The sequence below is a fragment of the Mercenaria mercenaria genome, chromosome 15, assembly GCF_021730395.1.
Source record: "Mercenaria mercenaria strain notata chromosome 15, MADL_Memer_1, whole genome shotgun sequence".
NCBI classification, from domain to species: Eukaryota; Metazoa; Mollusca; class Bivalvia; order Venerida; family Veneridae; genus Mercenaria; species Mercenaria mercenaria.
The window spans coordinates 51620193-51647574 of record NC_069375.1 but is presented as its reverse complement, the minus strand read 5'-3'; the positions used below and the strand labels follow the sequence as shown (position 1 = coordinate 51647574).

Here is a 27382-nt window from a genome sequence, read left to right as displayed (position 1 = left end):
CTGAAAATAGAGGGTGGACCAAAAAGAACAAGAGCTGTCACTAATGGTGACATATGCCCCCGCAGCGCCTTGACCACTGATGTGGTGACCTTGACCTTTGACCTGATGACCCCAAAGTCAATAGGGGTCGTGTTCTCAATAAGTACTATCAGCATGTGAAGTTTGAAGGTTCTGGGTGCAGTGGTTCGCGAGTAAAGCGCCTTCATGCAAAAAGTTAACGTTGTGAAGTTAATGTTGTGATGAACTAATGGACGGACAGTTGAAAACTAATATGCCACCCTTTGGGGGCATAAAAATAGGAGGTGCGCAAGTTCATATCATGATTATGACTCAAGCAAAGTTTCATAAATCTATATCAAATACTTTTTGAGCTATACGTGTCACAAGGTGAAATTGTGCATTTTTTACTATTTCAGGGGCCACAAGTCTGAAAATAGGGAGCGGAGCCAGATGAAAAATAGGAGGTGCGCAAGTTCATATCATGATAAAGACTTATGCAAGGCTTCATTAATTTATATCAAATACATTCCGAGCTAGGCACATCAAGACTTCGGACGGACGGATGGACGCATGTACAAGACATAATCTATATGCCCCCACCACTCATGGGGGGGCACAATTAGAGAAACTGCTAGCGAACAGCATAGATTCTGACCAGACTGCATGGATGAGAAGGCTGGTCTGGATCCATGCTGGTCGCAAAGCCACTATGTTGGGTTTCTCATGGCATGGCTCGTAATTATGAACACTTTCTTGACCAATTATAATCAATAGTATAAATCAAACAAGAGGGTCATGATGACCCTGGATCACTCACCAGAGTAATATGAGCTACATGTTTCAAATGTCAAACTGATGATTTTTAGAATTTTTTTGGAAGATTTTCCGATGTACAATCAAGTAACCCCTGAGGCAGGGCCAATTTTACCCTGAGACAAAGTTTGTAGAAGTCTACTAGGCAATGTTACATATCAAATATCTAAGATCTAGGCCTTCTGGTTTATTTTTAACAAATTTATGAAGATTTCCCTATGTACAATCAAGTAACCCCTGGGGCTGTGTCAATTTGACCCTGGGGGGGTCAAGATTTGACCAACTTTTGTAGAGGTCCACTAGGCAATGCTACATGTCAAATATCTAAGCTCTAGGCCTTCTGGTTTATTTTTAGAAAATTTTTGAAGATTTTTCTATGTACAATCAAGAAACCCTATGGGGTGGGGTCAATTTTATCCCGGGGGTCATGATTTGAACAAATTTTGTAGAGGTCTACTAGGCAATGCTACATATCAAATATCTAAGCTCTAGGCTTTCTGGTTTATTTTTAGAAAAATTTTGAAGATTTTCCTATGTAAAATCAAGTGACCCCTGGGGCGGGGTCAATTTTGACCATGGGGGGTCATCATTTGAACAAATTTTGTAGAGGTCTACTAGGCAATGCTACACGTCAAATATCTAAGCTGTAGGCCTTCTGGTTTATCTTTAGAAAATTTTTGAAGATTTTCCTATGTAAAATCAAGTGACCCCTGGGGCGGGGTCAATTTTGACCATGGGGGTCATCATTTGAACAAATTTTGTAGAGGTCTACTAGGCAATGCTACACGTCAAATATCTAAGCTCTAGGCCTTCTGGTTTATTTTTAGAAAATTTTGAAGATTTTTCTATGTACAATCAAGAAACCCTATGGGGCGGGGCCAATTTGACCCCGGGGGTCATGATTTGAACAAATTTTGTAGAAGTCTACTAGGCAATGCTACATGTCAAATATCTAAGATCTAGGCCTTCTGGTTTATTTTTAGAAAATATTTGAAGATTTTCCTATGTTAAATCAAGTGACCCCTGGAGCGGGGTCAATTTTGACCCCGGGGGTCATGATTTGAACAAATTTTGTAGAGGTCCACTAGGCAATGCTACATGTCAAATATCTAAGCTCTAGGCCTTCTGGTTTATTTTTAGAAATTTTTTGAAGATTTTCCTATGTAAAATCAAGTGACCCCTGGGGCAGGGTCAATTTTGACCCCGGGGGTCATGATTTGAACAAATTGTGTAGAAGTCTACTAGGCAATGCTACATATCAAATATCTAAGCTCTAGGCCTTCTGGTTTATTTTTAGAAAAATTTTGAAGATTTTCCTATGGGGCGGGGTCAATTTTGACCCCGGGGTCATGATTTGAACACTTTAGTAGAGGTCAATTAGGCAATGCTACAAGTCAAATATCTAAGCTCTAGGGCTTCTGTTTTTTGAGAAGAAGATTTTTTAAGATTTTCCTATGTAAAATCAAGTGACCCCTGGGGCGGGGTCATGATTTGAACAAATTTAGTAGAGGTCCACTAGGCAATGCTTCACACCAAATATCTAAGCTCTAGGGCTTCTGGTTTTTGAGAAGAAGATTTTTTAAGTTTTTCCTTTCGGCTGCCATGGCAACCAGAGTTCAGTATGGAATTCAATTCTTTGAACAATTTTTAAAGAGGACCATCCATGGAACATCCCTGTGAAGTTTCATCAAAATTGGCCTGGTGGTTTAGGAGAAGATGTTGTTTAAAGGAAAGTGTGGACGGACGGACAGACAACGTACGGACGCCGGGCGATCACAATAGCTCACCCCGAGCACTTTGTGCTCAGGTGAGCTAAAAAGCTACAATAAAATATTATTTTCTTTTGTTCATTGGTTGAATTGGTTGAATAGTGTATCTGATATTTGGTGTATGTTTTTGTGCTTATCTACTGTATTTCAGTTATTATTCAGCTTTGTGTTATCAATGGTACATTATTTATCTATATCAAAATAAACAATTCACAGCTTCAAGTATGTATGAAATATTATATTAATTACAAACAGCTGGTCAAACAGCAAATCTGGTGCATTTATAACCATTACTGTGTAGGTTCTTTTATGAATGAGGGGACTATATTTTGGATTATATTTCCAGATATACACAATTTATGTACAAAAGGACCCAGCAATGGTTTGTTGGTTCCTGTTTCTTACAAAATAAAGGGGAAACAACTCTGCCCTGTAGTGATCTATATTTGTAATAAGTTTCATGAAGATCCTGCAATGAGTTACTTTCTTTTGTGGGAATTTATGAACTTTAAAAGCACTAAAGGGCAATAACTCTGCAGTTACTGAAGACATCCTAATGAAAGTTGTGCAAGCATCACAGCCCTATAGCGATCTATCTTTGTTTTAAGTTTCATGAAGATCCATCAATGTATTACAAAGGGAATTTATGGATTGCAAAATAATCAAAAGGCAATAACAAGTTAGTGGTTATCCCAATAAAACTGCACATGCACCACAGCTTCTACATTTGTGTAAAAGTTTTGTGATAATCCATCAATTGGTTACTAAGATACAGTCAAAAATCCCTTTTCTAACTAATTCAATTGGGAAAACTCTGCTTTTACACAGTCAATGAAGGATAATACAATATATGAGAAAAAGTCAAGTGCTAATTAATTATAATGTAGATTTGGTGACTCTTGTTAAAATACTTTTTGAATTATAAGCATTTTCATTTCTTTTAACAAGATCAATGGGAAATACTGCTAATTACCCATTATGTGAGGTTTGATAATTTTAGTTAAAATACTTCTTGAATTAGAAGCATTTTCATTTTTTTACCAAAATCAAGGGAAAAACTCCACTTTTATTAGGTTAAGGGGGATAATACTATATATCAGCAAAGGTCATGACATTGTGCTAATTCACAATCATGTGAGATCTGATAATTCTAGCTTAAATTCTTTTTCAATTATAAGTATTTTCAACTTTGGACAGATGCACGAAGAGCCTGATGGACAACCTCAAAATTGTATTCCTCTGCCTTTGGTGGGGGATAATAGAAATTTAATTTTACTGTTCACTCGATAGCAGAGAAACTTCACACATAGTAACAGTTTACATCACAAAACCCAAGATACCATGATTCATTAGTTACTAAAGATCAACTAATGTCTTCCTGTTTAACATTTAAACACTTGTAATGGAACCAGTTGGGGCACATGCAAATCCAACCTATTAAACTTGATTACAAAAATGAAATGTGCAGAACAAATATTCTGATACAGGTGCAAAGTCGAACATGACAACCAGAATTTTTTTTTTTACATCTTCGACAGTTACTTTCTATTTCAATGTGGGAGAAGAAAGATATATATTGGATCAATGTATTAGGATTAACTCCAGACATGTCGACTTAATTAAGAATCATGTAACGTAAATCAAGTCAAATGTAATATTTTGCTGATAAATGACTGATTACTAGGGGCAGATATCGTTTGACATCACTTAAGTTAAGGTTATTTTAGAAAAGGTATTTCTATCAGTAGCACATGATCAGGTAATTCAGAACTTCCCCTGCTAGGTAAGAAAGAATAAATAATCAAGTAGCCTACCTAGTTAGCTCAGAAAGTAACACAAAAGACTACCAAGAAGTTTGCCAGTTTAAACCTTAGTTGGTTGAATACTCTCTATGACAGTACTATAACAGAGGACAATATATTTTATGTCATATCACCAAAAACCTCTGATTTCTATAAGGCAGTGTAAGGCGTAAAAAAAATAAAATTGTTTGCTTCCGGTAGACTGACCTACCCTAAATTTTTGGCCCAACCCCAAATGTCCTTGGAGAATTTTTTTTTTCAACTTTTTAACAAAACTTGCAAAACCTCACTTTTTATACTTTAAACATGCTCAGTGATGATAGAAATCAACTTACTGATGCTCTAAAGGCATAACACCCTTATTTGTATTCATTTTTTGACATAGAATTATTTCGGAAAAGTCTCAATAAACAAGAGGGCCATGAAGGCCCTGTATCGCTCACCTGACCTGCTAACCTAAAGATCATCAAGATTAACATTCTGACCAAATTTCTTTAAAATATGCTCTAAATGTGGCCTCTAAAGTGTTAACTTGCTTTTCCTCTGATTGACCCGTTTACCTGGTTTTTGACCCCACATAACCCGTATTTTGAGCTAGACCTAAAGATCATCAAAATTAACATTCTGACTAAGTTTCATGAAGGTACAGTCATAAATGCGGCCCCTGGTTTATAAGCTTTTCCTCTGGTTTTGACCCCACCTGACCTAGATTTGAAAGTGACCTACAGATCATCAAGATTAACATTCTGACCAAGTTTCATTAAAATATGGTCATAAATGTGGCCTCTACCATGTTAACTAGCTTTTCCTTTGATTGACCTGGTGATCTAGTTTTTGATCCTACATGACCAAGATTCATAACTGATCTTAAGATCATCAAGATTTACCTTCTGACCAAGTTTCATGAAGATACAGTCATAAATGTGGCCTCTACAGTGTTAACAAGCTTTTTGACCTGGTGACCTAGTTTTTGAACCCAGATGACCCAATATCAAATTTGTCCAAGATTTTATTGAGGGTAACATTTTAACCAAGTTTCATTAAGATTGAGCTAAAATTGTGACCTCTACAGTGTTAACAAGCTTTTCCTTTGATTTGACCTGGTGACCTAGTTTTTGAAACCAGATGACCAAATATCAAAATCGTCCAAGATTTTATTGAGGGTAACATTCTGACCAAGTTTCATTAAGATTGGGCCAAAATTGTGACCTGTGTGTGTGAACAAGCTTTTCCTTTGATTTGACCTGGTGACCTAGTTTTTGATCCCAGATAACCCAATATCAAACTCGTCCAAGATTTTATTGAGGGTAACATTCTGACCAAGTTTCATTACGATTGGGCCAAAATTGTGACCTCTAGTGTGTGAACAAGCTTTTCCTTTGATTTGACCCGGTGACCTAGTTTTTGACCCTAGATGACCCGATATCAAAATCGTCCAAGATTTTATTGAGGGTATTATTCTGACCAAGTTTCATTAAGATTGGGCCAAAATTGTGACCTCTAGATTGTTAACAAGCTTTTCCTTTTATTTGACCTGGCAGCCTATTTTTGACTTTAGATGCCTCAATATCAACATTCTGACCAAGTTTCATTAAGATTAGGCCAAAATTGTTACCTCTAGAGTTTTAACAAGCTTTACCTTTGATCTGAACTGGTGATCTAGTTTTTGACCCAAGACAAGAGGACCATGATGGTCCTGAATTGCTCACCTCTTCCCACATGACCCAGTTTTGAGTATGACATCGTTTTTTCTATTATTTGACATAGTGACCTAGTTTTTGAGCTCATGTGACCCAGTTTTGAACTTGACCTAGATATTATCAAGATAAAAATTCTGACCAATTTTCATGAAGATCCATTGTAAAATATGGTCTCTAGAGAGGTCACAAGGTTTTTCTATTATTTGACCTATTGACCCAGTTTTTGAAGGTACATGACCCTGTTTTGAACTTGACCTAGATATCATCAAGGTGAACATTCTCACTAATTTTCATGAAGATCTCATGAAAAATATGGTCTTTAGAGAGGTCACAAGGTTTTTCTATTTTTATACCTACTGGTCTAGTTTTTGACCGCACGTGACCCAGTTTCATAACTGACCTAGATATCATCAAGGTGAACATTCAGATCAATTTTCATGAAGATCCATTGAAAAATATGGCCTCTAGAGAGGTCAAAAGATTTTAATAATTTTAGACCTACTGACCTAGTTTTTGACCGCAGTTGACCCAGTTTCAAACTTAACCTAGATATCATCAAGATGAACATTCAAACCAACTTTAATACAGATCCCATGAAAAGTATGGCCTCTAGAGAGGTCACAAGGTTTTTTTATTATTTGCCCTACTGACCTAGTTTTTAAGGCACGTGACCCAGTTTCAAACTTGACCTAGATATCATCAAGGTGAACATTCTGACCAATTTTTATGGAGATCCATTCACAAGTATGGCCTCTAGAGAGGTCACAAGGTTTTTCTATTTTTAGACCTACTGACCTAGTTTTTGACCACACATGAACCTGTTTCGAACTTGACCTAGATATCATCAAGATGAATATTCTGACCAACTTTCATACAGATCCAATGAACAATATGGCCTCTAGAGAGGTCACAAGGTTTTTCTATTATTTCACCTACTGACCTAGTTTTTGATGGCATGTGACCCACTTTCAAACTTGACCTAGATATCATCAAGGTGAACATTCTGACCAATTTTCATGAAGATCTCATGAAATATATGGCCTCTAGAGAGGTCACAAGGTTTTTCTATTTTTAGACCTACTGACCTAGTTTTTGACCGCACGTGACCCAGGTTCAAACTTGACCTAGATATCATCAAGATGAACATTCAGACAAACTTTCATACAGACCCCATGAAAAATATGGCCTTTAGAGAGGTCACAAGGTTTTTCTATTATTTGACCTACTGACCTAGATTTTGATAGCACGTAACCCAGTTTCGAACTTGACCTAGATATCATCAAGGTGAACATTCTGACCAATTTTCATGAAGATCTTGTGAAATATATGGCCTCTAGAGAGGTCACAAGGTTTTTCTATTTTTAGACCTACTGACCTAGTTTTTGACAGCACGTGACCCAGTTTCGAACTTGACCTAGATATCATCAAGGTGAACATTCTGACCAATTTTCATGAAGATCTTGTGAAATATATGGCCTCTAGAGAGGTCACAAGGTTTTTCTATTTTTAGACCTACTGACCTAGTTTTTGACCGCACGTGACCCAGTTTCAAATTTGACCTAAATATCATCAAGATGAACATTCAGACCAACTTTCATACAGATCCCATGAAAAATATGGCATTTAGAAGATCCCATGAAAAATATGGCATTTAGAGAGGTCACAAGGTTTTTCTATTATTTGACCTACTGACCTAGATTTTGATAGCATGTGACCCAGTTTCGAACTTGACCTAGATATCATCAAGGTGAACATTCTGACCAATTTTCATGAAGATCTTGTGAAATATATGGCCTCTAGAGAGGTCACAAGGTTTTTCTATTTTTAGACCTACTGACCTAGTTTTTGACAGCACGTGACCCAGTTTCGAACTTGACCTAGATATCATCAAGGTGAACATTCTGACCAATTTTCATGAAGATCTTGTGAAATATATGGCCTCTAGAGAGGTCACAAGGTTTTTCTATTTTTAGACCTACTGACCTAGTTTTTGAAGGCACGTGACCCAGTTTCGAACTTGACCTAGATATCATCAAGATGAATATTCTGACCAACTTTCATAAAGATCCCATGAAAAATGTGACCTCTAGATTGGTCACAAGCAAAAGTTTACAGACGGACGCACGGACGACGGACACCGTGCGATCACAAAAGCTCACCTTGTCACTTTGTGACAGGTGAGCTAAAAACCCAATATCAAACTCATTCAAGATTTTATTCAAAGTAACATTATGACCAAGTTTCATTAAGTTTTGGCCAAAATTGTGACCTCTATAGAGTGTTAACAGTCAAATTGTTGACGACTGACAATGGACAACTGATGATGACAGACAAAGGGCGATCACAAAAGCTCACCTTTGAGCACTTTGTGTTCAGGGAAGCTAAAAAAAAAAAAAAAAAAAATTCAAAACCTACCTACCCTGTTTTTTTATCATATTATTAGAAACAAAGAATTTTTTTTAGGCCTATGTTTATAGCTGACTGAACAAGCTGATGCTGATACAGTCAGTGAAATACTCAAAAGGGTAACTGTGCAAAACCTTAACTTACATTCTGTTGAAAAATGGCTTTAAACCTGTTTAAAGAAAACAAACAATGCTTTTAATAACAAATATCTATAATCTAGGGGAATGCCAACAAAAACTTACTCCATTATCAATGTATTTGCTACAGTAGCATAGTTTGTAACCATTAGTCTTCAGGAACCCTGTTGTCCCTGAAGATGACATAAAGGCCACCACATTTTTCTTTGGGTCACCAGAAGGGGTTGTATACTGTCCATCAGAAGAATCTATCAAAGACTGGAATGTCACATGACCCCCTGCGGCCTCTGCATCACCAAAAACAATAACCTGTGAAATATCACAAAAGAATCATGATGATTTGTAAGATTAAACGAGACTTACTTTGGTAAGTTGAAGTTTGATTGATATTTTATCAACCACTAAACTCTTTAAGGGATCATCACGAGCGGGCACCTGAGTAGAATGAGAAATAAAGGGCCATTACTCCCCTGAAAATCACTGAATTTTTGAAACACACCAAATTACCTGTATACCATAGTCATCCACGATCTATCCTTCGACATGTTCAGTAGTTAGTTTTGTGATTTTTGATCAATTTTTTTCTTCTGGATCCTAATTTTTTACTCTCTGTTTATCATAAATTTTATTTTCATGGGATATGATAATAGAATCACACCACTAGAAAGCATGAAACATCAGGAGAAAAAGTATCACCCTAAAATATATGACGTGGTAACTAGTTATATAAACTACTAAGCATTTACAGCTGGTGACCTGACAGCCTTAGGTCCAAACATTTTTCAATTATTGACTGGAAACCATTTTGAGAACAAGGTCACAGTGGGTCTTTTAATTTCTGCCATTTCTTCATTGATTTTTAAGACCGTTTTTGGAAGAAGGGATCAGTAAGAGGTAGGATGCATGTTCAGTGTTCTTCAGTCTACAGTCCTAAGCACAAGCTTTCAAATGAAGGACCAACCTTGATTTGCAAAATTTTTTCAGTCACTTTCATCCTTACTGTCACCCCTTTCATGTTGCTGTTTGTTGTTGTGGTGACTTGGAGGGGAAGAGGAATCTGACATCTCAGCCTCCTTCTAAGCATCAAGTCCATTTCCCTCAATATTGACAGTGGTATCCTTTCTTATACATCTCATCAAAAAAGCTGTACAGTGAAGTGTATCTAAAGCATCCAAAATTTTCCTAGAAAATAAAAATAATCAACATCAAAAGTTGAACTGAAATTCTATGGAAAAAGGGGACAAAATTCATGAAATAGTTGTTCCAGAGTTCTGGACATATGATGAGGAAAGTGATGTTGAAGAACATTATTAAATTATACCAAATTTATATAGCGCCCTTCTCATGACCAACACGTTCAAAGGCGCTTTACATATAGCAAACGCAGCCACACAGGGCATGAAATTCATCCTCTACTAGTACAGACACAGAACGATCTGACCAGTGGGACAAAGTGAGATAAAGCCCCCAGAACAAACAGAAATCCATTTAGATACAGGCCTGTCTGGCTAACTTAGGCTAGCTCTTTGCGAACAGACAGTCTGGTTCTTTAACATGCCCGGTGTTTAGCACCGATACACACTAAACCGTCTTTCCTGGGAAGAACCAGTGCAGACCTCTTAGTTAGGTGGAAGGCATTCTAGAGCATCTCAGAAACTTCCAATCCCTGAACCAGGATTTGAACCCCGGACCTCTGGATTGACAGTCAAGTGTGTTACCACTAGACCATCGGCCAAGAACATTTTTAAGTTTGAATCAAATCAATTGTTATGACTGACTGTATCTGACACCATTATAAATAGCTTTAAGTGTATCTTACACCCATATGGCTGTGAGTGTAATGACTGCAACTGTATCTGAAACCAGAACAGTTGTAATTATATGTGATATCATAATGGCTGTGAGTGTATCTGACACAGTGTTGCTTTGTGTGACATACTACTCAATGACACAATAATTCTGATCGTCTGAGTAGTATCTGACCATAATGGTCTTGATTTTGTATCTGACCCTCCATAATAGCTATATGTGTTATGACTTGTGCTACTGATGTATCTGACACCATAATGGCCTTGAGTGTATCTGACCCCATAATAGCTTAAGTGTATCTGCTAGTGTATCTGACACCATAATGGCCTTGAGTGTATCTGACCCCATAATAGCTTAAGTGTATCTGCTATTGTATCTGACACCATAATGGCTGCGAGTGTATCTGACACCATAATGGTCTTGGGTGTACCTGACACAATAACGGCTGTGTGTGACTGACATTATGATTGCTACTGATTGTATCTGACACCATAATGGCCTTGAGTGTATCTGACCCATATCTTAATATGTGTACTGCCATAAGTGTATACTGCTAGTGTACTGACACCATAATGGCCTTGAGTGTATCTGACACCATAATGGCTGTGTGTGACTGACATTATGATTGCTATTTAGTGTAGTGTATCTGACCCCATAATAGCTTAAGTGTATCTGCTAGTGTATCTGACACCATAATGGCCTTGAGTGTATCTGACACCATAATGGCTGTGTGTGACTGACATTATGATTGCTATTTAGTGTATCTGACCCCATAATAGCTTAAGTGTATCTGCTAGTGTATCTGACACCATAATGGCCTTGAGTGTATCTGACACCATAATGGCTGTGTGTGACTGACATTATGATTGCTACTGATTGTATCTGACCCCATAATAGCTTAAGTGTATCTGCTAGTGTATCTGACACCATAATGGCCTTGAGTGTACCTGACACCATAATGGCTGTGTGTGACTGACATTATGATTGCTATTTAGTGTATCTGACCCCATAATAGCTTAAGTGTATCTGCTAGTGTATCTGACACCATAATGGCCTTGAGTGTACCTGACACCATAATGGCTGTGTGTGACTGACATAATGATTGCTACTGGGTGTATCTGACCCCATAATAGCTTAAGTGTATCTGCTAGTGTATCTGACATCAGAATGGCTGCGAGTGTATGTGATACCTTATGGCTGTGAGTGTACACATGTGACATCTGATGGCTGTATGTGACTATATCTGACATCATAATTGCTCTGAGTGTATCTGACACCATAATGGCCTTGAGTGTACCGGACACCATAATGGCTGTGTGTGACTGACATTATGATTGCTATTTAGTGTATCTGACACCATAATAGCTTAAGTGTATCTGCTAGTGTATCTGACACCATAATGGCCTTGAGTGTACCTGACACCATAATGGCTGTGTGTGACTGACATTATGATTGCTATTTAGTGTATCTGACCCCATAATAGCTTAAGTGTATCTGCTAGTGTACCTGACACCATAATGGCCTTGAGTGTACCTGACAACATAATGGCTGTGTGTGACTGACATTATGATTGCTATTTAGTGTATCTGACCCCATAATAGCTTAAGTGTATCTGCTAGTGTATCTGACACCATAATGGCCTTGAGTGTACCTGACACCATAATGGCTGTGTGTGACTGACATTATGATTGCTACTGAGTGTATCTGACCCCATAATAGCTTAAGTGTATCTGCTAGTGTATCTGACACCATAATGGCTGCGAGTGTATGTGACACCTGATGGCTGTATGTGACTATTTCTGACTATAATTGCTGTTGAGTGTATCTGACACCAAAGTAGCTGTTTGTTTGTTTAGGGTTTAACACCGTTTTTCAACAGTATTTCAGCCATGTAACGGCGGGCAGTTAACCTAACTAGTGTTCCTCGATTCTGTACCAGTACAAACCTGTTCTATGCAAGTAACTGCCAACTTCCCCACATCAATTAGAGGTGGAGGACTGATGATTACAGAAACAATGTCGTTTATCAAATAGTCACGGAGAACACACGCCATGCCAGAGGATCGAACTCACGACCCCGTGATCGGTAGACCAACGCTCTACCTACTGAGCTTAGCGGGTGGGCTCCATAGTAGCTGTAAAAGTATCTGATACCATAATGACTGTGAATGTATCTAATAACAATTGTATTTATTTATTTTGTTGGGTTTAACATTGCACTGACTCAATTGTAGGTCATATCACAACTTTCCAGCTTTGATGGTGGAGGAAGATCCCAGGTGCCACTCTGTGCATTACTTCATCACAAGTAGGAACCCAAGTAGAACCATCTACCTTTCGTATGCCAGCTGGATGGCTTCCTCACATGAAGAATTCAATGCCCGGAGTGAGGCTCAAACCCACATCGATGAGGAGCAAGTGATTTGAAGTCAGCAACCTTAACCAATCTGCTACGGAGGCCCCCAAAACAATTGTAACTGTAATCAACAACTTACTTAGGTCCATGGTTTCCAGATCAATAGTGGTAAATACTGCCACCCCAAACACTTCTGTTGGTCTGAAGTTGCCACCAGGAAATACATCCAGCAATGTCTTTATATCAGTGTCCTTTACATAGCCACTTCCTGTAAAGGAGACTGAAGATAATAAATTATGGCAATAATTTGAATAAACAAAAAATAAATAATTTTAATAAATACAAGAGGTGTTTGTAAAAATGCTCCCATGATGGCCTGTCATAGGTGTGTTATATTGACAACCATTGGCCATCTACACTTATTAACTCGGAATTTTTTTCACCCTCAAAGTGAAAGATTTCTTTATTTTTGCCCTATATGGCAACTACTGACCACAGGCATTTCACTCTATAAGACGAAGCACTCAGAAAAACTGTTCTTAGTCTCAAATCCACCCTGATCTCAAGGAGTCATCTACTGAATAAAGGCAAATATCCTTAAATATTTGACCTCTACAGTTCTAAGTCTTATCCATTTACTTATTCAGTTAAAATATCAATGTAACCTTGACCTTTGACCTACATAGCACCCAAAATATTAGAGATCATCTTCTGGATGCAGACAATTACCCTATATAGTTTGATCACAGTAGGCCCAAGCCTTCCCTAATTATGAAGAGGAAAACATTTTCAGTAAGAAATTCACTGCTGACCTCAAGAAAAACAGGGATCATCTATTGACCACTGACCACAGGCAATCATCCCATAAAGTTTGTTTACTGCATATTACATATTCCGCCTTATATGCCATTACATATGATGGATACATAAATATTCTGAAAAGGTTGTCCCTCTTTCAAAATGTATGTCATTTGTAAAGGAAATACAAGATCACTGCCTGTCTCGCCCTCAGGAGCTTTGACTCATGAAATAGGTGCAAAATTACAATCAACAAGGCAGTCTGAAAGACAGCTAAATCCCCCACCACTGCTATGGGTAGTGAATGGGTAAACCTTTGACCTTAAGCTGTGACTTTGACCTTGAACTGACATGGCTGACTCATAAATTCTGCACAATGTCTTGATGAGGTGATCATTTGACCCAAGTTTCATGATCATCCTTCAAGGGGTTTAGGAGATACAGAGCTCAAACCTTTGACCTTGAGTTGTGACCTTGGCCTTGAGTTGACATGGCTCAATCATGATGAGGTGATAATTTGACCCAAGTTTGATGAAAATCTTTCAAGGGGTTTAGGAGATACAGAGTGGACACAAAATGGAAGGCTCAAACCTTTAACCCTAAGTTGTGAGCTTGACCTTGAACCAGCATGGCTGACTCATAACTTCTGCACATCGTTTTGATGAGGTGATCATTTGACCAAAGTTTTATAAAATTCCTTCAAGGGGTTAAGGAAATACAGACCGGACACAAAATGGAAGGCTAAAACCTTTGACCTTGAGTTGTGACCTTGACCTTGAGCCAGCATGGCTGAGTCATGGGTTCTGCACATTGTCTTGATGAGGTGATCATTTGACCCAAGTTTCATGATCATCCTTCAAGGGGTTTATGAGATACAGAGCGGACACAAAATGGAAGGCTAAAACCTTTGACCTTGAGTTGTGACCTGACCTTGAACTGACATGGCTGAGCCATGGGTTCTGCACATTGTCTTGATGAGGTGATCATTTGACCTAAGTTTCATGATCATCCTTCAAGGGGTTTAGGAGATATTGAGCGAACACAAAATGGAAGGCTCAAACCTTTCACCCTAAGTTGTGACCTTGACCTTGAGCTGGCATGGCTGACTCATAAGTTCTGCACATCGTGTTGATGAGGTGATCATTTGACCTAAGTTTCATGATCATCCTTCAAGGGGTTTAGGAGATATTGAGCGAACACAAAATGGAAGGCTCAAACCTTTCACCCTAAGTTGTGACCTTGACCTTGAGCTGGCATGGCTGACTCATAAGTTCTGCACATCGTCTTGATAAGGTGATCATTTGACCCAAGTTTCATGAAAATCCTTCAAGGGGTTTAGGAGATACGGAGCAGACACGAGTGTTGCGGACAAACAGAAGGACGGACGGAGACCATTCCTATAACCCCCCACCATTTGTGGCAGGGGATTAATTAAAACCATCTTACAAAGTTTCAAAACTATATCTTTAACAATTTTTTGAAAAGCTGTTATTTTTCACAGTATATAAATGAACTGAACCCCAACCGGATCTTGCTAGCAGATTTCAGGATCCAATTGACAAAAATAGGTGGGACTATCTAAATAATTAAGAACAACTTGTTGCAATGATGCTGAAGCAGTATGTAAACGATTGTATCATATCAAGAAATCTTTTCATAAATAAATTCTTTACCAGCTTTCATCCGATAAAACGCTGTACTCTTCTCAACGTGTTTCGTTTATTTCAACACTCGCCGATTACACAAGGAATTTTATGCATAAAATCATTTACCTATACCAATACTTGTGTTTGAGGTGTTGTTTAAATGTATTTCCTTCACTAAACCGGCGACATATACCTACCAGGACATGTGCGTTATGCAGAAAATTATGGAAAGTAAACAAGGCGACTGTCTGAATACTGAACCATTCTTGCAAATATCAATCTAGTGATCTGATCGAACTTCACTTGTGAGTTCACTGAACCATATCTTGCGAGTCACATAGGGGGATTTCCATTGCATTTATATCCACTTTTTTGTCTTTCATCGTACCAATGTAAAGTTATTGTGTCCACAACAATTACTGTAAATGTACTTATATTAGCACAGCTAAATTTTAGCGCAAATGCCTTAAATTGAGTACTTTCGACTTATTAGCGCGTACTTGTATTAGTGCAGTATCATCAGCGTTAAAATAGCCAATTGGTGCCTGAATGGTATTCGTAATGAAATCGACCAGGCAAATAAACATAAACATGCATAGGTCTACAGTATGACATAAAATCTACATCCGTTTAGATCAGTGTTAATCTGTATACTGTAAATAGGTCTACAGTATGACATAAAATCTACATCCGTTTATTTAGATCACTGTTAATCTGTATACTGTAAATTTGTACATGTATACAGTGCAGAATAGTGACAACTGTTTGTTTTCAAATTTACACTTGGTTTTCAAAGCAGTAAAATGTTAAGTGACACTCGTAATTAGCGTGTCCGGACAAACTGGCGATCTACTCCGAAGGTGTTATATACCATGTTTACGGACAATGGCGAAGATAAAAAAAATGCAACTTAATTTACAGAAATGACTTTTGTACTAATATTCAAACAGGTAAAATTATTCTATTCAAAACTTTCTGCAGAATAATAGTTAGGAATGCAGTTATTGTCATATTTACACAATAAATATATATTTCTGTGTGTTCTCTTGCATTGTAATTACGGTATTTTCAATACTATAAATATCACTTTTTTAGGGAAAGCCTTTCATTTCAGTCTAATATTAGCGCTGGACATGAATAAGCGCATGCCTGATCCCGCTAATTGCGCGAAAATTAGTACTCCGCTAATATTAATACACTTACAGTATATGGCGCATCTAAAGTTGTTTTCTGGTACTATACGTACTATAAGTAATGTTAAGCATTTAGTTGGATATAGAATGACTGGTTATTGCCTAAACGCATCCCTACCTGCAAACGAAAATATTTACATGAAGCTGGTAACTGATTATGGAAAGAGAAATTATATCTTGATATGATATAATATCTACTAGTAACATGTCTCCTCTGCATTTGCAATCACTGTTCTTTTGTATTTTAGCTCGACAATTCAACGAATAGTCTGAGCTATTCTACTCACATGTTCATGCATCATCGTTGGTGTCGACGTCGGCGTAATGCTTTGCTTAATGTTTTGCATGAAACTTTATAACTCCACGAAAACTCAAGGTATTTGGTTGAAACTTCACACATTTCTTCGACTTCAACAGTATCTTCCCATCAAGGCCATAACTCTGGCCAGCATTTGATTGTTTTTCAGCCAAATGAGATTCTTCTAGACAAGTCAGTGATGGCACAGCAAAATTAATGACAGAATCTTCTGGTCTGATATCACCCTTTAGTTCCTGACCCCGGTTTTTCCATCCTGACATAAACCTGAGGAACTTTCCTTTGAACAGCTTTAATCCAATCCGCCAAAATGTCTTTACTTCTTCTGAGTATCTCACGTTTCCGGTACTGTCCACGGAAAACCATTCTACCACATCAGCAAATAACAAAAAAGCAATATTCGATAAAGGAATCTTCCGTTCCACGAGTACTGTTGTAAATTTCCATTTGATTTTCTGATTTAAGGTAGTCTAAAACATCAAGGATCTGTTGAATAATATTTTCATTTGTGAACATATCACATTCTTCGCATGAGTCTGCTCAGGACAAAGCAAGGGTCTGTTTGCACTGAAGATGTGGATTCTAGCAAAGTCATATTTTGGAAAGTAAGCTGCATAGTATCTTCATCTTCATCTGAACTCTCAATATTCTCAGATTCTTCCAGCAATTTGTGAACACCTTTCACTGGTGTTTCTGGTTTTGGAGCTTTTTTAATTGGCGAAACGTCTTCTAGCCTTGAAACTCTCACTGTTTTTGTGTCATTATTTGGAATTAAAGTCCTTTTCGAGAGTTTTAAATCTTTTGGAATAATTTTGAAGTCATGGGTTTCCAAATTGTGAAAAATGATATCGCCAAAGTTTGTTGTCTGGAACTTGCAGTTTATGCAGCTGAAATCTTCCATTTTGCCTGAAAATAAACCAAACAAGAGCTGTCGGAGGACAGCAACGCTCGACTATTCAACAGCCTTGTCGCTTGAATGAATACGAGTCGAAAAAGGGGCATAATTTAGTAAAAAAGTAAAATAGGGTTATGGAACCTGCATAGTGCTTATCAGCTCATGACAGTGGACAAGTGTATGAAGTTTCAATCCATTCCCATTAGTGGGTACTGAGATACCAGGTTACATATAAGAATTTAACCCAAAACTCCTAAGTTGAAAAAGGGACATAATTTTGTAAAATGCGAAGTTGAGTTATTGACCCTTTGCACTGCATGTCATATCATGACAGTGAACTAGTGTGTGAAGTTTCAATCCTTTCCCATTAGTGGATACTGAGATACCAGCTTACATACAAAAACTTAACCAAAAATTTCTATGTTGAAAAAGGGGCATAATTTTGTAAAAAAGCAAAATAAAGTTATGGGACCTGCTTTGTGCATGTCAGATCATGACAGTGAACAAGTGTGTGAAGTTTCAATCCATTCCCATTAGTGAGTACTGAGATACCAGCTTACATACAAAACCTTAACCAAAAAATTCTAAGTCGAAAAAGGGGCATAATTTTGTAAAAAAGCAAAATAGAGTTATGGAACCTGTGCAATGTAAGTCAGTTTATCACAGTAAATAAGTGTTTGAAGTTTCAATCAATTCCCACAAGTGGTTACTGAGATACCAGCTTACATACAAAACCTTAACCAAAAATTTCTAAGTCAAAAAGGGGCATAATTTTGTAAAAAAGCAAAACAGAGTTATGAAACCTGTGCAATGTAAGTCAGTTTATCACAGTGAATAAGTGTGTGAAGTTTCAATCCATTCCCACAAGTGGTTGCTGAGATACCAGCTTATATACAAAAACTTAACCAAATTAGGACGCGGACACAGACGCAGACGCCGACGCATGGGCGAGTCCAATAGCTCTACTATTCTATGAACAGTCGAGCTAAAAATGCTTTAAATCATAAATTTCTTCTCCCAAGAAATGTACAGAATCTTTGAAAATACTCCCAAGACATGGTACAGATAGATCGCGTAAACTCGCAAGTGAGGTTCAGAATCACCGGCAAGAAACATACAGTAGGCCTATTTTACACCCTGGCTTTAAATCTTGTTTTTATGTTCAAAATTGTTTATTCATATAACAAATAACCATAATACCTTTTGTTATTTATTAATTGCAGCGGTACAAACTCAAAACTCCGTGTTCAACCAATCTAAACATGATAAAACCCAATTTTCTTTCGTGTGTAGTGCTGATCTCGTTCTAGACTGCGGCAAGTTTCATGAATTTATTGTCTTAATGCTAAAAATGATAATTTTGCGTATCATAGGTCAACAATAAAGTTTGTTGGCTACACTATATATACAGATTGACACTATATATACAGATTGACTTACTTATCATTCAACAGTATCCTCATGAACACGAATTTTTAACTCCCTTACAGAAGCAAGCATCTGCGGCGTACATAATGTGTACTTGCTGCGTACATGCCGCGAACACAGTAGTACGCCAAAGAAGTATGTTTTACATACACCGCATGCTGCGTACATGCTGCGTACATGCTGCGTACTATTTCACAGAGTACACAGCATGTACGCAGGAGACAGTAGTACACAACATGTATGTGGCACAGTGATTGAAATTTTCAGAAGTACACTTCATATACACAGCAAGAAAACAGATTTTTCTAGCAACTCTGGTTATAGATTAGACCCATCATGTGATCTCTTTGGAGCATGCCCAGTAATAACTTCCTGTCTATTTGAAAATTGGAGATAAAATGACAACAGTCTCTTAGAGTAAAATATCCTAAAATAAAGGACTAACATACAGTATCAAAGTTTTGTAAGTTGAATTTGTTTTTTGTATTTTAACTGAAGTTAAAATATTCATGTAGTATAATTATTTACTTTATACTTAGCTGTGTTTGAGTTTTGTATTTGAATTATTATTGTTCTTTTCATAACTTAGCAACTTGATTAAGACAACTTACATACTGGTATATATAAAGGAAATATTATGTATTGTAATTTAGGTTATAATTTTAAATGTAACAAACTTGCCACAGCAAAACTTATTCTATATTAATTAGTAATTCAACTTCTCTTTCAATTATAGTAATCAATAAACATTTTTTTCTTTTACATTTTGATTTGGCTTAAAACTTAAGTTCATTACTTTACTTAAAATACATTGCATTCCACTGCCTAAAGCCTTTGCACAAAGTTGTACTGACTGAATGTGTAAAGAATATATCGATGCAAAAATACAAGAAAAGAATACGTAATTTGCACCTTGTTCACAGCATGTACACCGGAGAGCCTATTTGCATGTGAAAAGTGTTTGTGCCACGTACATGCTGTGTACTATTTCTCCGGTGTACTTCCCGCATACTAAATTTCTCCGGTGTACTGCCTGCGTACTATATATTCGCAGCATGTACGCGGCAGGTAGTACACAGCAGAGCTCATTTGCATATCAAAAGTGAACTACAAACGTACTACTGGTGTATATGCGGTGTATATCCTGCGTACTATTTCAAGTCCAAGAATTAAGTACACATCATGTATGCGACAAGTACGCCACATATACGCAGCAAGAGTACACTACAGGCCCTTTTCTTTGGTAAGGGCTCAGCTGTCTCGACGCAAAATAGCTGACACTGAAATCCGCTTGCAAGATCCGGTTGGGGTTCAGTTCGTTTATATACTGTGTTTTTGTGAACTTTTCAAAAGCGTCAAAGAATCTAAAAAATCCTAATTTCTTCAAGGTTAAGTTCACTAGGGGGCGAGTATTCAACATAGGGTGTAAAATTTGTTTTTGAACCATCCTACAAGGTTTCAAAGCAATATTTGTAAACAGTTTTGAGAAATTGTCATTTTTGTGAATTTTCAAACGATAGGGTCATTGACTCGTAATTGAAGCGCTCACCTGTGTAAAAGGTTCAAGTGTGCCCCCAACTGAACACTGTTGGTGAATGACCTCATAATGATGCTAAAAATCAAGTTTGATGAAGATCAATCAAGTGGTTCATCAGAAGGAGTCATTTAAAGGCATTTGTAATTTTAGCTCTGGTAGTCCCTAAAAGGGGCAAATCGTCCCCATTTGAACAAATTAAGAGAAGACCTTATAACAGTGTTACAATCCATCCAGTTCATGAGATTCAGAGAATTTATTTAAAGGTATATGTAACTTAATCTCTAGTGGCCCTAAAAGGGACCCCATATGTATAAAATTGGCAGAGGACTTTATTACAATGCTACAGACAAATTCTGATGAAGATCCTTTGGGCTGTTCCTGAGAAGAAGTCTTTTAAAGGTTTTTTTTTCTAATTTAGCTCTAGTGGTTTAATCCAAACAAACCTAGGAGAGGACATTATAATGATGCTACAGACCAAGTTTGATGAAGATCTATCAAGCAGTTTATGAGAAGAAGTCTTTAAGAGGTATTTCTAATTTTGGCACTAACAGCCTTTATTCACAGGGGCCAAGTGCCCCTATTCGCAAGGGCGTACCAAAACATAAAGGGGGTGGGTGTTGGAGGCGGTGTGCATCCCACTGGTGGGAGAAATTTTTTGAAATATTGACTGTAGTTGGTGCAGTCTGGCTGCTTTTTAGGGTGGTACTTTGACAAAATATTATACACATATGTATATAGTGTGTAATGGTAGTAACGTTCTTGATTTAACAAACTTGGGAGATGACCTTATAACGATGCAACAGACCAAGTTTGATGAACATCCATCGAGGGGTTCATGTGAAGAAGTTCTTTTAAGGTATTTTTCCATTTTTACATATGGAGGCCCCTAAAAGTGGCCGAGGTGAACTGTTTGAACAAAATTGATAGAAGTCCATGCAAGGATGCTACTGACCAAGTTTGGTGTAATTTTGACTAGAAGTTTCAGAGGTTAAGACGTTTAAGTAAAAATGTTGACACAGGAGGCAGGAGGGGACCCCTTTCAAACTTGACCTAGATATCATCAAGGTGAACTTCTGACCAATTTTCATTGAAGATCCATTCAAAAGTATGACCTCTAGAGAGGTCACAAGGTTTTTCTATTTTTAGACCTAATTACCTAGTTTTTGACCGCAGCTGACCCAGTTTCAAACTTGACCTAGATATCATCAAGATGAACATTCAGTCCAACTTTCATACAGATCCCATGAAAAATATGGCCTCTACAGAGGTCACAAGGTTTTTCTATTATTTGACCTACTGACCTAGTTTTTGATGGCACGTGACCCAGTTTCGAACTTGACCTAGATATCATCAAGGAGAACATTCTGACCAATTTTCATGAAGATCTTGTGAAAAATATGGCCTCTAGAGAGGTCACAAGGTTTTTCTATTTTTAGACCTACTGACCTAGTTTTTGACCGCACGTGACCCAGTTTCGAACTTGACCTAGATATCATCAAGATGAACATTCTGACCAACTTTCATAAAGATCCCATGAAAAATGTGACCTCTAGAGAGGTCACAAGCAAAAGTTTACGCACTGACGGACGCACGGACGAACGACGGACGCTGCGCGATCACAAAACTTTGTGACATGTGAGCTAAAAACCTTGTGACCTCTCTAGAGGCCATACTTTTCATGGGATCTGTATGAAAGTTGGTCTAAATGTTCATCTTGATGATATCTAGTTCAAGTTTGAAACTGGATCAACTGCGGTCAAAAACTAGGTCAGTAGGTCTAAAATTAGAAAAATCTTTTGACCTCTCTAGAGGCCATATTTTTCAATGGATCTTCATGAAAATTGGTCAGAATTTTTATCTTGATGATGTCTAGGTCAAGTTCAAAACTGGGTCACATGAGCTCAAAAACTAGGTCACAATGTCAAATAATAGAAAAAACGACGTCATACTCAAAACTGGGTCATGTGGGAACAGGTGAGTGATTCAGGACCATCATGGTCCTCTTGTTACTAGTAAAGTGTTTTTGTTGTTGTTTTTAGCTCACCTGTCACAAAGTGACAAGGTGAGCTTTTGTGATCGTGCGGTGTCCGTCTTCCGTCCGTCAGTGCGTCCGTGCGTGCGTCCGTCCGTCCGTAAACTTTTGCTTGTGACCACTCTAGAGGTCACATTTTTTGTGGGATCTTTATGAAAGTTGGTCAGAATGTTCATCTTGATGATATCTAGGTCAAGTTCGAAACTGGGTCACGTGCCATCAAAAACTAGGTCAGTAGGTCTAAAAATAGAAAAACCTTGTGACCTCTCTAGAGGCCGTATATTACACAAGATCTTCATGAAAATTGGTCAGAATGTTCATCTTGATGATATCTAGGTCAAGTTTGAAACTGGGTCACGTGCCATCAAAAACTAGGTCAGTAGGTCTAAAAATAGAAAAGCCTTGTGACCTCTCTAGAGGCCATATATTTCAAAAGATCTTCATGAAAATTGGTCAGAACGTTCATCTTGGTGATGTCTAGGTCAAGTTCGAAACTGGGTCACGTGCCATCAAAAACTAGGTCAGTAGGTCAAATAATAGAAAAACCTTGTGACCTCTCTAAAGGCCATATTTTTCAAGGGATCTGTATGAAAGTTTGTCTGAGTGTTCATCTTGATGATATCTAGGCCAAGTTCGAAACTGGGTCAACTGCGGTCAAAAACTAGGTCAGCTGGTCTAAAAATAGAAAAACCTTGTGACCTCTCTAGAGGCCATATATTTCATGAGATCTTCATGAAAATTGGTCAGAATGTTCATCTTGATGATATCTAGGTCAAGTTCGAAATTGGGTCACGTGCCATCAAAAACTAGGTCAGTAAGTCGAATAATAGAAAAACCTTGTGACCTCTCTAGAGACCATATTTTTCATGAGATCTTCATGAAAGTTGGTCTGAATGTTCATCTTGATGATATCTAGGTCAGGTTTGAAAGTTGGTCACGTGCCATCAAAAACTAGGTCAGTAGGTCAAATAATAGAAAAACCTTGTGACCTCTCTAAAGGCCATATTTTTCATGTGATCTGTATGAAATTTGGTCAGAATGTTCATCTTGATGATATCTAGGTCAAGTTCGAAAAAGGGTCATGTGCGGTCAAAAACTAGGTCAGTAGGTCTAAAAATAGAAAAACCTTGTGACCTCTCTAGAGGACAGACTTGTGAATGGATCTCCATAAAATTTGGTCAGAATGTTCATCTTGATGATATCTAGATCAAGTCCGAAAGTGGGTCACGTGCCTTTAAAAAGTAGGTCAGTAGGTCAAATAATGAAAAAACGTTGTGACCTCTCTAGAGGCCATATTTTTCATGGGATCTGTATGAAAGTTGGTCTGATTGTGTATCTTGATGATATATAGGTCAAGTTTGAAACTGGGTCAACTGCGATCAAAAACTAGGTCAGTAGGTCTTGAAATAGAGAAACCTTGTGACCTCTCTAGAGGCCATACCCTTGAATGGATCTTCATGAAAATTGGTCAGAATGTTCACCTTGATGATATCTAGGTCAGTTTAGAAACTGGGTCACATGCCGTCAAAAACTAGGTCAGTAGGTCAAATAATAAAAAAAACCTTGTGACCTCTCTAGAGGCCATACTTTTCATGGGATCTGTATGAAAGTTGGTCTGAATGTTCATCTTGGTGATATCTAGGTCAAGTTTGAAACTGGATCAACTGCGGTCAAAAACTAGGTCAGTAGGTCTAAAATTAGAAAAATCTTTTGACCTCTCTAGAGGCCATATTTTTCAATGTATCTTCATGAAAATTGATCTGAATGTTCACCTTGATGATATCTAGGTTAGTTTCGAAACTGGGTCACGTGCGGTCAAAAACTAGGCCAGTAGATCTAAAAATAGAAAAACCTTGTGACCTCTCTAGAGGCCATATTTTTCATGAGATCTTCATGAAAATTAGTGAGAATGTTCACCTTGATGATATCAAGGTAAATTTCAAAACAGGGTCACATACCTTCGAAAACTAGGTCAATAGGTCAAATAATAGAAAAACCTTTTGACCTCTCTAGAGACCATATTTTTCAATGGATCTTCATGAAAATTGGACAGAATTTTTATCTTGATAATATCTAGATCAAGTTCAAAACTTGGTCACATGAGCTCAAAAACTAGGTCACTATGTCAAATAGTAGAAAAAACGATGTCATACTCAAAACTGGGTCATGTGGGAAGAGGTGAGCGATTCAGGACCATCATGGTCCTCTTGTTTTGGGGTTTTTTTTGCTGCAGCCAGGAAGTCCATTTTCCGTTATTTATTTATTTTTATTTACCACTGACTGGAATTTACCTGCGAATCGTACAGATATCAAAACGCCATGAAAAACTATGGGCATAAAATTCAGACTTTTGACCAGAAAGTACAAAAAACAGAATAGAAAAATCTTAAATAATGAAAAGGCGGCAGCAATTTAAAAATATGAAGTAAAACGATTTTTGGCAAACAGATTTCTGTTACGTGACCTCGTGAACGTAAATAGAAAATGCTGTTAAAAAACAAAAACAATAATGATGTTGTTGCGTATTTTTAATAAGTTTTGAATGAATCTTTGTACATGTACATGTATTTTTGACAAGACACTTTATAATAAGATATTCTTCTCAAACCATTTTGTAATTTCCTTGAGGGCAAATAGGTCACAGAGGTAAGATATCTGGTATTATAGTTTGACACGTTTACTTATTATTATTATTATTATATACCACATTTATATAGCACTCTTTTCATATAAAAATACGTTCAAAAGTGCTTTACATAAAAACATTTATATAATGTTCAATAAAAAAAATGGGAATTGAACTATTATAGAAGAAATTAAAATTACATTACGGTAATAAGATACCAAGCATTTTAAATTGGAAGGTAGGCCGATCAAAACATGAAACAAAAGTACAATATCATAAAACATTAACTGACCTATCAAAGACACAGGTCAGAGCAGAATAGAACAGAAGATATCTTACATTTTGAACAGACAGAATTAAACAGTATGATGTCTGCGAAATGCATCACAGCATGCAAACCGACCCGGATGATTGGGTCAATCGCTACCTAAACGGCCCGGAAAACATCCATGATACATCCCACAGAAAAAAAAAAAAAAAAAAAAAAAAAAAAAAAAAAAACACCGCCAACATTATTCTGTCACACTGGAGTTCTTAATTAAAGTAATTAATTGGCCGGCAAAGTACCTACATTATAAATCAGGTAATCAGTGAGATGTTAGTTGCCAAAGAATTGTATGAAATAATGCGTCTTTAGCGCTTTTTTGAAACTTTGCACGGTCTTGCACCTCTCTTATGCCAGATGGGAGGGCATTCCATAACTCGCAGCAGCTGTCTGAAAGCTCTGTCACCAAATCGTATTGTTCGACATTTGGGCACCACTAGTTTTAATGCATTATTCTGCGATCTCAGATTTCTGGATGGTGTATATATTTCTAGCATGTTCGCTACATAAGCTGGTGATTGATCTTTGAGTGCCTTATATGTATGTGTTATAATTTTGTATTCTACCCTACATTGCACAGGAAGCCAATGGAGTTCACGCAGAACAGGCGTTATATGGTCGTATCTGGATGTTCTGGTTACGATTCTAGCTGCCGTGTTTTGGACATATTGCAGTTTGTTCATTGACCGTTTCGGAATTCCATATAGAAGAGAGTTGCAATAATCCAAACGTGATGTAACAAGAGGTTGATTAGAGATTTGGTTGCGTTTGCGGTTATATATTGTCTGATGTGACTAATTTGCCGCAACTGTGCATAGGAATTCCTACACACACTATTCACATGTTGCTCCATCCTCATGTTCGAATCCAGGAAAGCACCGAGGTTCCTGACACTGCCTGATTGTTTGATTTCAGAGCCGTCCACTTTCACAGATATGTTTGAAACAGATTGTGTCTTGTGTTCAGATGAAAATATGATTAATTCTGTTTTTTCAGCATTGAGTTTCAACATGTTATTATTCATCCAACTTACTATATCCTTTAAACAACTTTCAACGCGATGAATGGTCTCCTCAATAGACATTTTATTTATTGGTTTGAATGATTGATATAACTGCGAATCGTCCGCATAGAAATGATTGTTCAGTCCGTGCTTTCTGCAGATAGCTCCGACTGGTTTTGTGTACATTGTGTAGTTCTTTGGCCCCAGAACAGACCCTTGGGGTACACTGTACTTCATTAGCACTGGTTGTGATAGCTCGCCATCTATGCATACGGTTTGGTAGCGGTCACTAAGGTATGACATCATCCATGCGAGTGGCTTGCCTGTAACACCAAAGTGACGTTCAAGGCGATGAATCAACGTCCCGTGGTCAATAGTGTCAAATGCTGCAGAGAGATCAAGCATCACAAGAATAGTCACATTGTTCTTATCCAACGATTGAAGAATGTCATTTTGAACTTTTAATAGGGCGGTTTCGGTTGAGTGGAATTTTTTATAAGCAGATTGATTAACTTCATGAAGTTCGTTGTTCCTCAGATGATTTTCAATTCGAACATCTACCACTTTTTCTAAGATTTTAGACAGAAACGGCAAGTTTGACACAGGTCTATAGTTTTTTAGGACATTAGAATCTAGGCTTGGCTTTTTTAGAAGAGGTCTTATTCGTGAATGTTTGAACGCTTTGGGCACATACGCAGCATCTAGAGATGCATCATAATTGTTGTTATCACTGGTGTTAGTTCGTCAAGACATTCTTTTAATAACCATGTTGGGATAGGATCTAGTTCGCA

At 37.5% G+C, this 27382-nt stretch overlaps 1 protein-coding gene across 3 annotated transcripts in view; it reads right to left on the bottom strand.

The window, feature by feature from the left end:
* LOC123554384 (uncharacterized) overlaps positions 1–17557 on the bottom strand; it is an 87718-nt gene extending 70161 nt beyond the window's left edge. For 2 of the 3 annotated variants that reach the window (XR_008367195.1, XM_053524019.1), the window contains exons 1-4: positions 15434–15914; positions 12932–13060; positions 9589–9809; positions 8733–8936 (exon numbers count right to left, since the gene is read on the bottom strand). Coding sequence is in view for 2 of the 3 variants with exons in the window: in XM_053524019.1 (XP_053379994.1) it covers positions 8733–8776 (44 nt within the window). In the remaining variant the exon portion in view is untranslated. Of the gene's footprint in view, positions 1–8732; positions 8937–9588; positions 9810–12931; positions 13061–15433; positions 15915–16716 lie in introns of those variants that run through there. The other variant, XM_053524020.1, reaches the window with a different exon arrangement.
* Positions 17558–27382: the final 9825 nt, after the last annotated feature.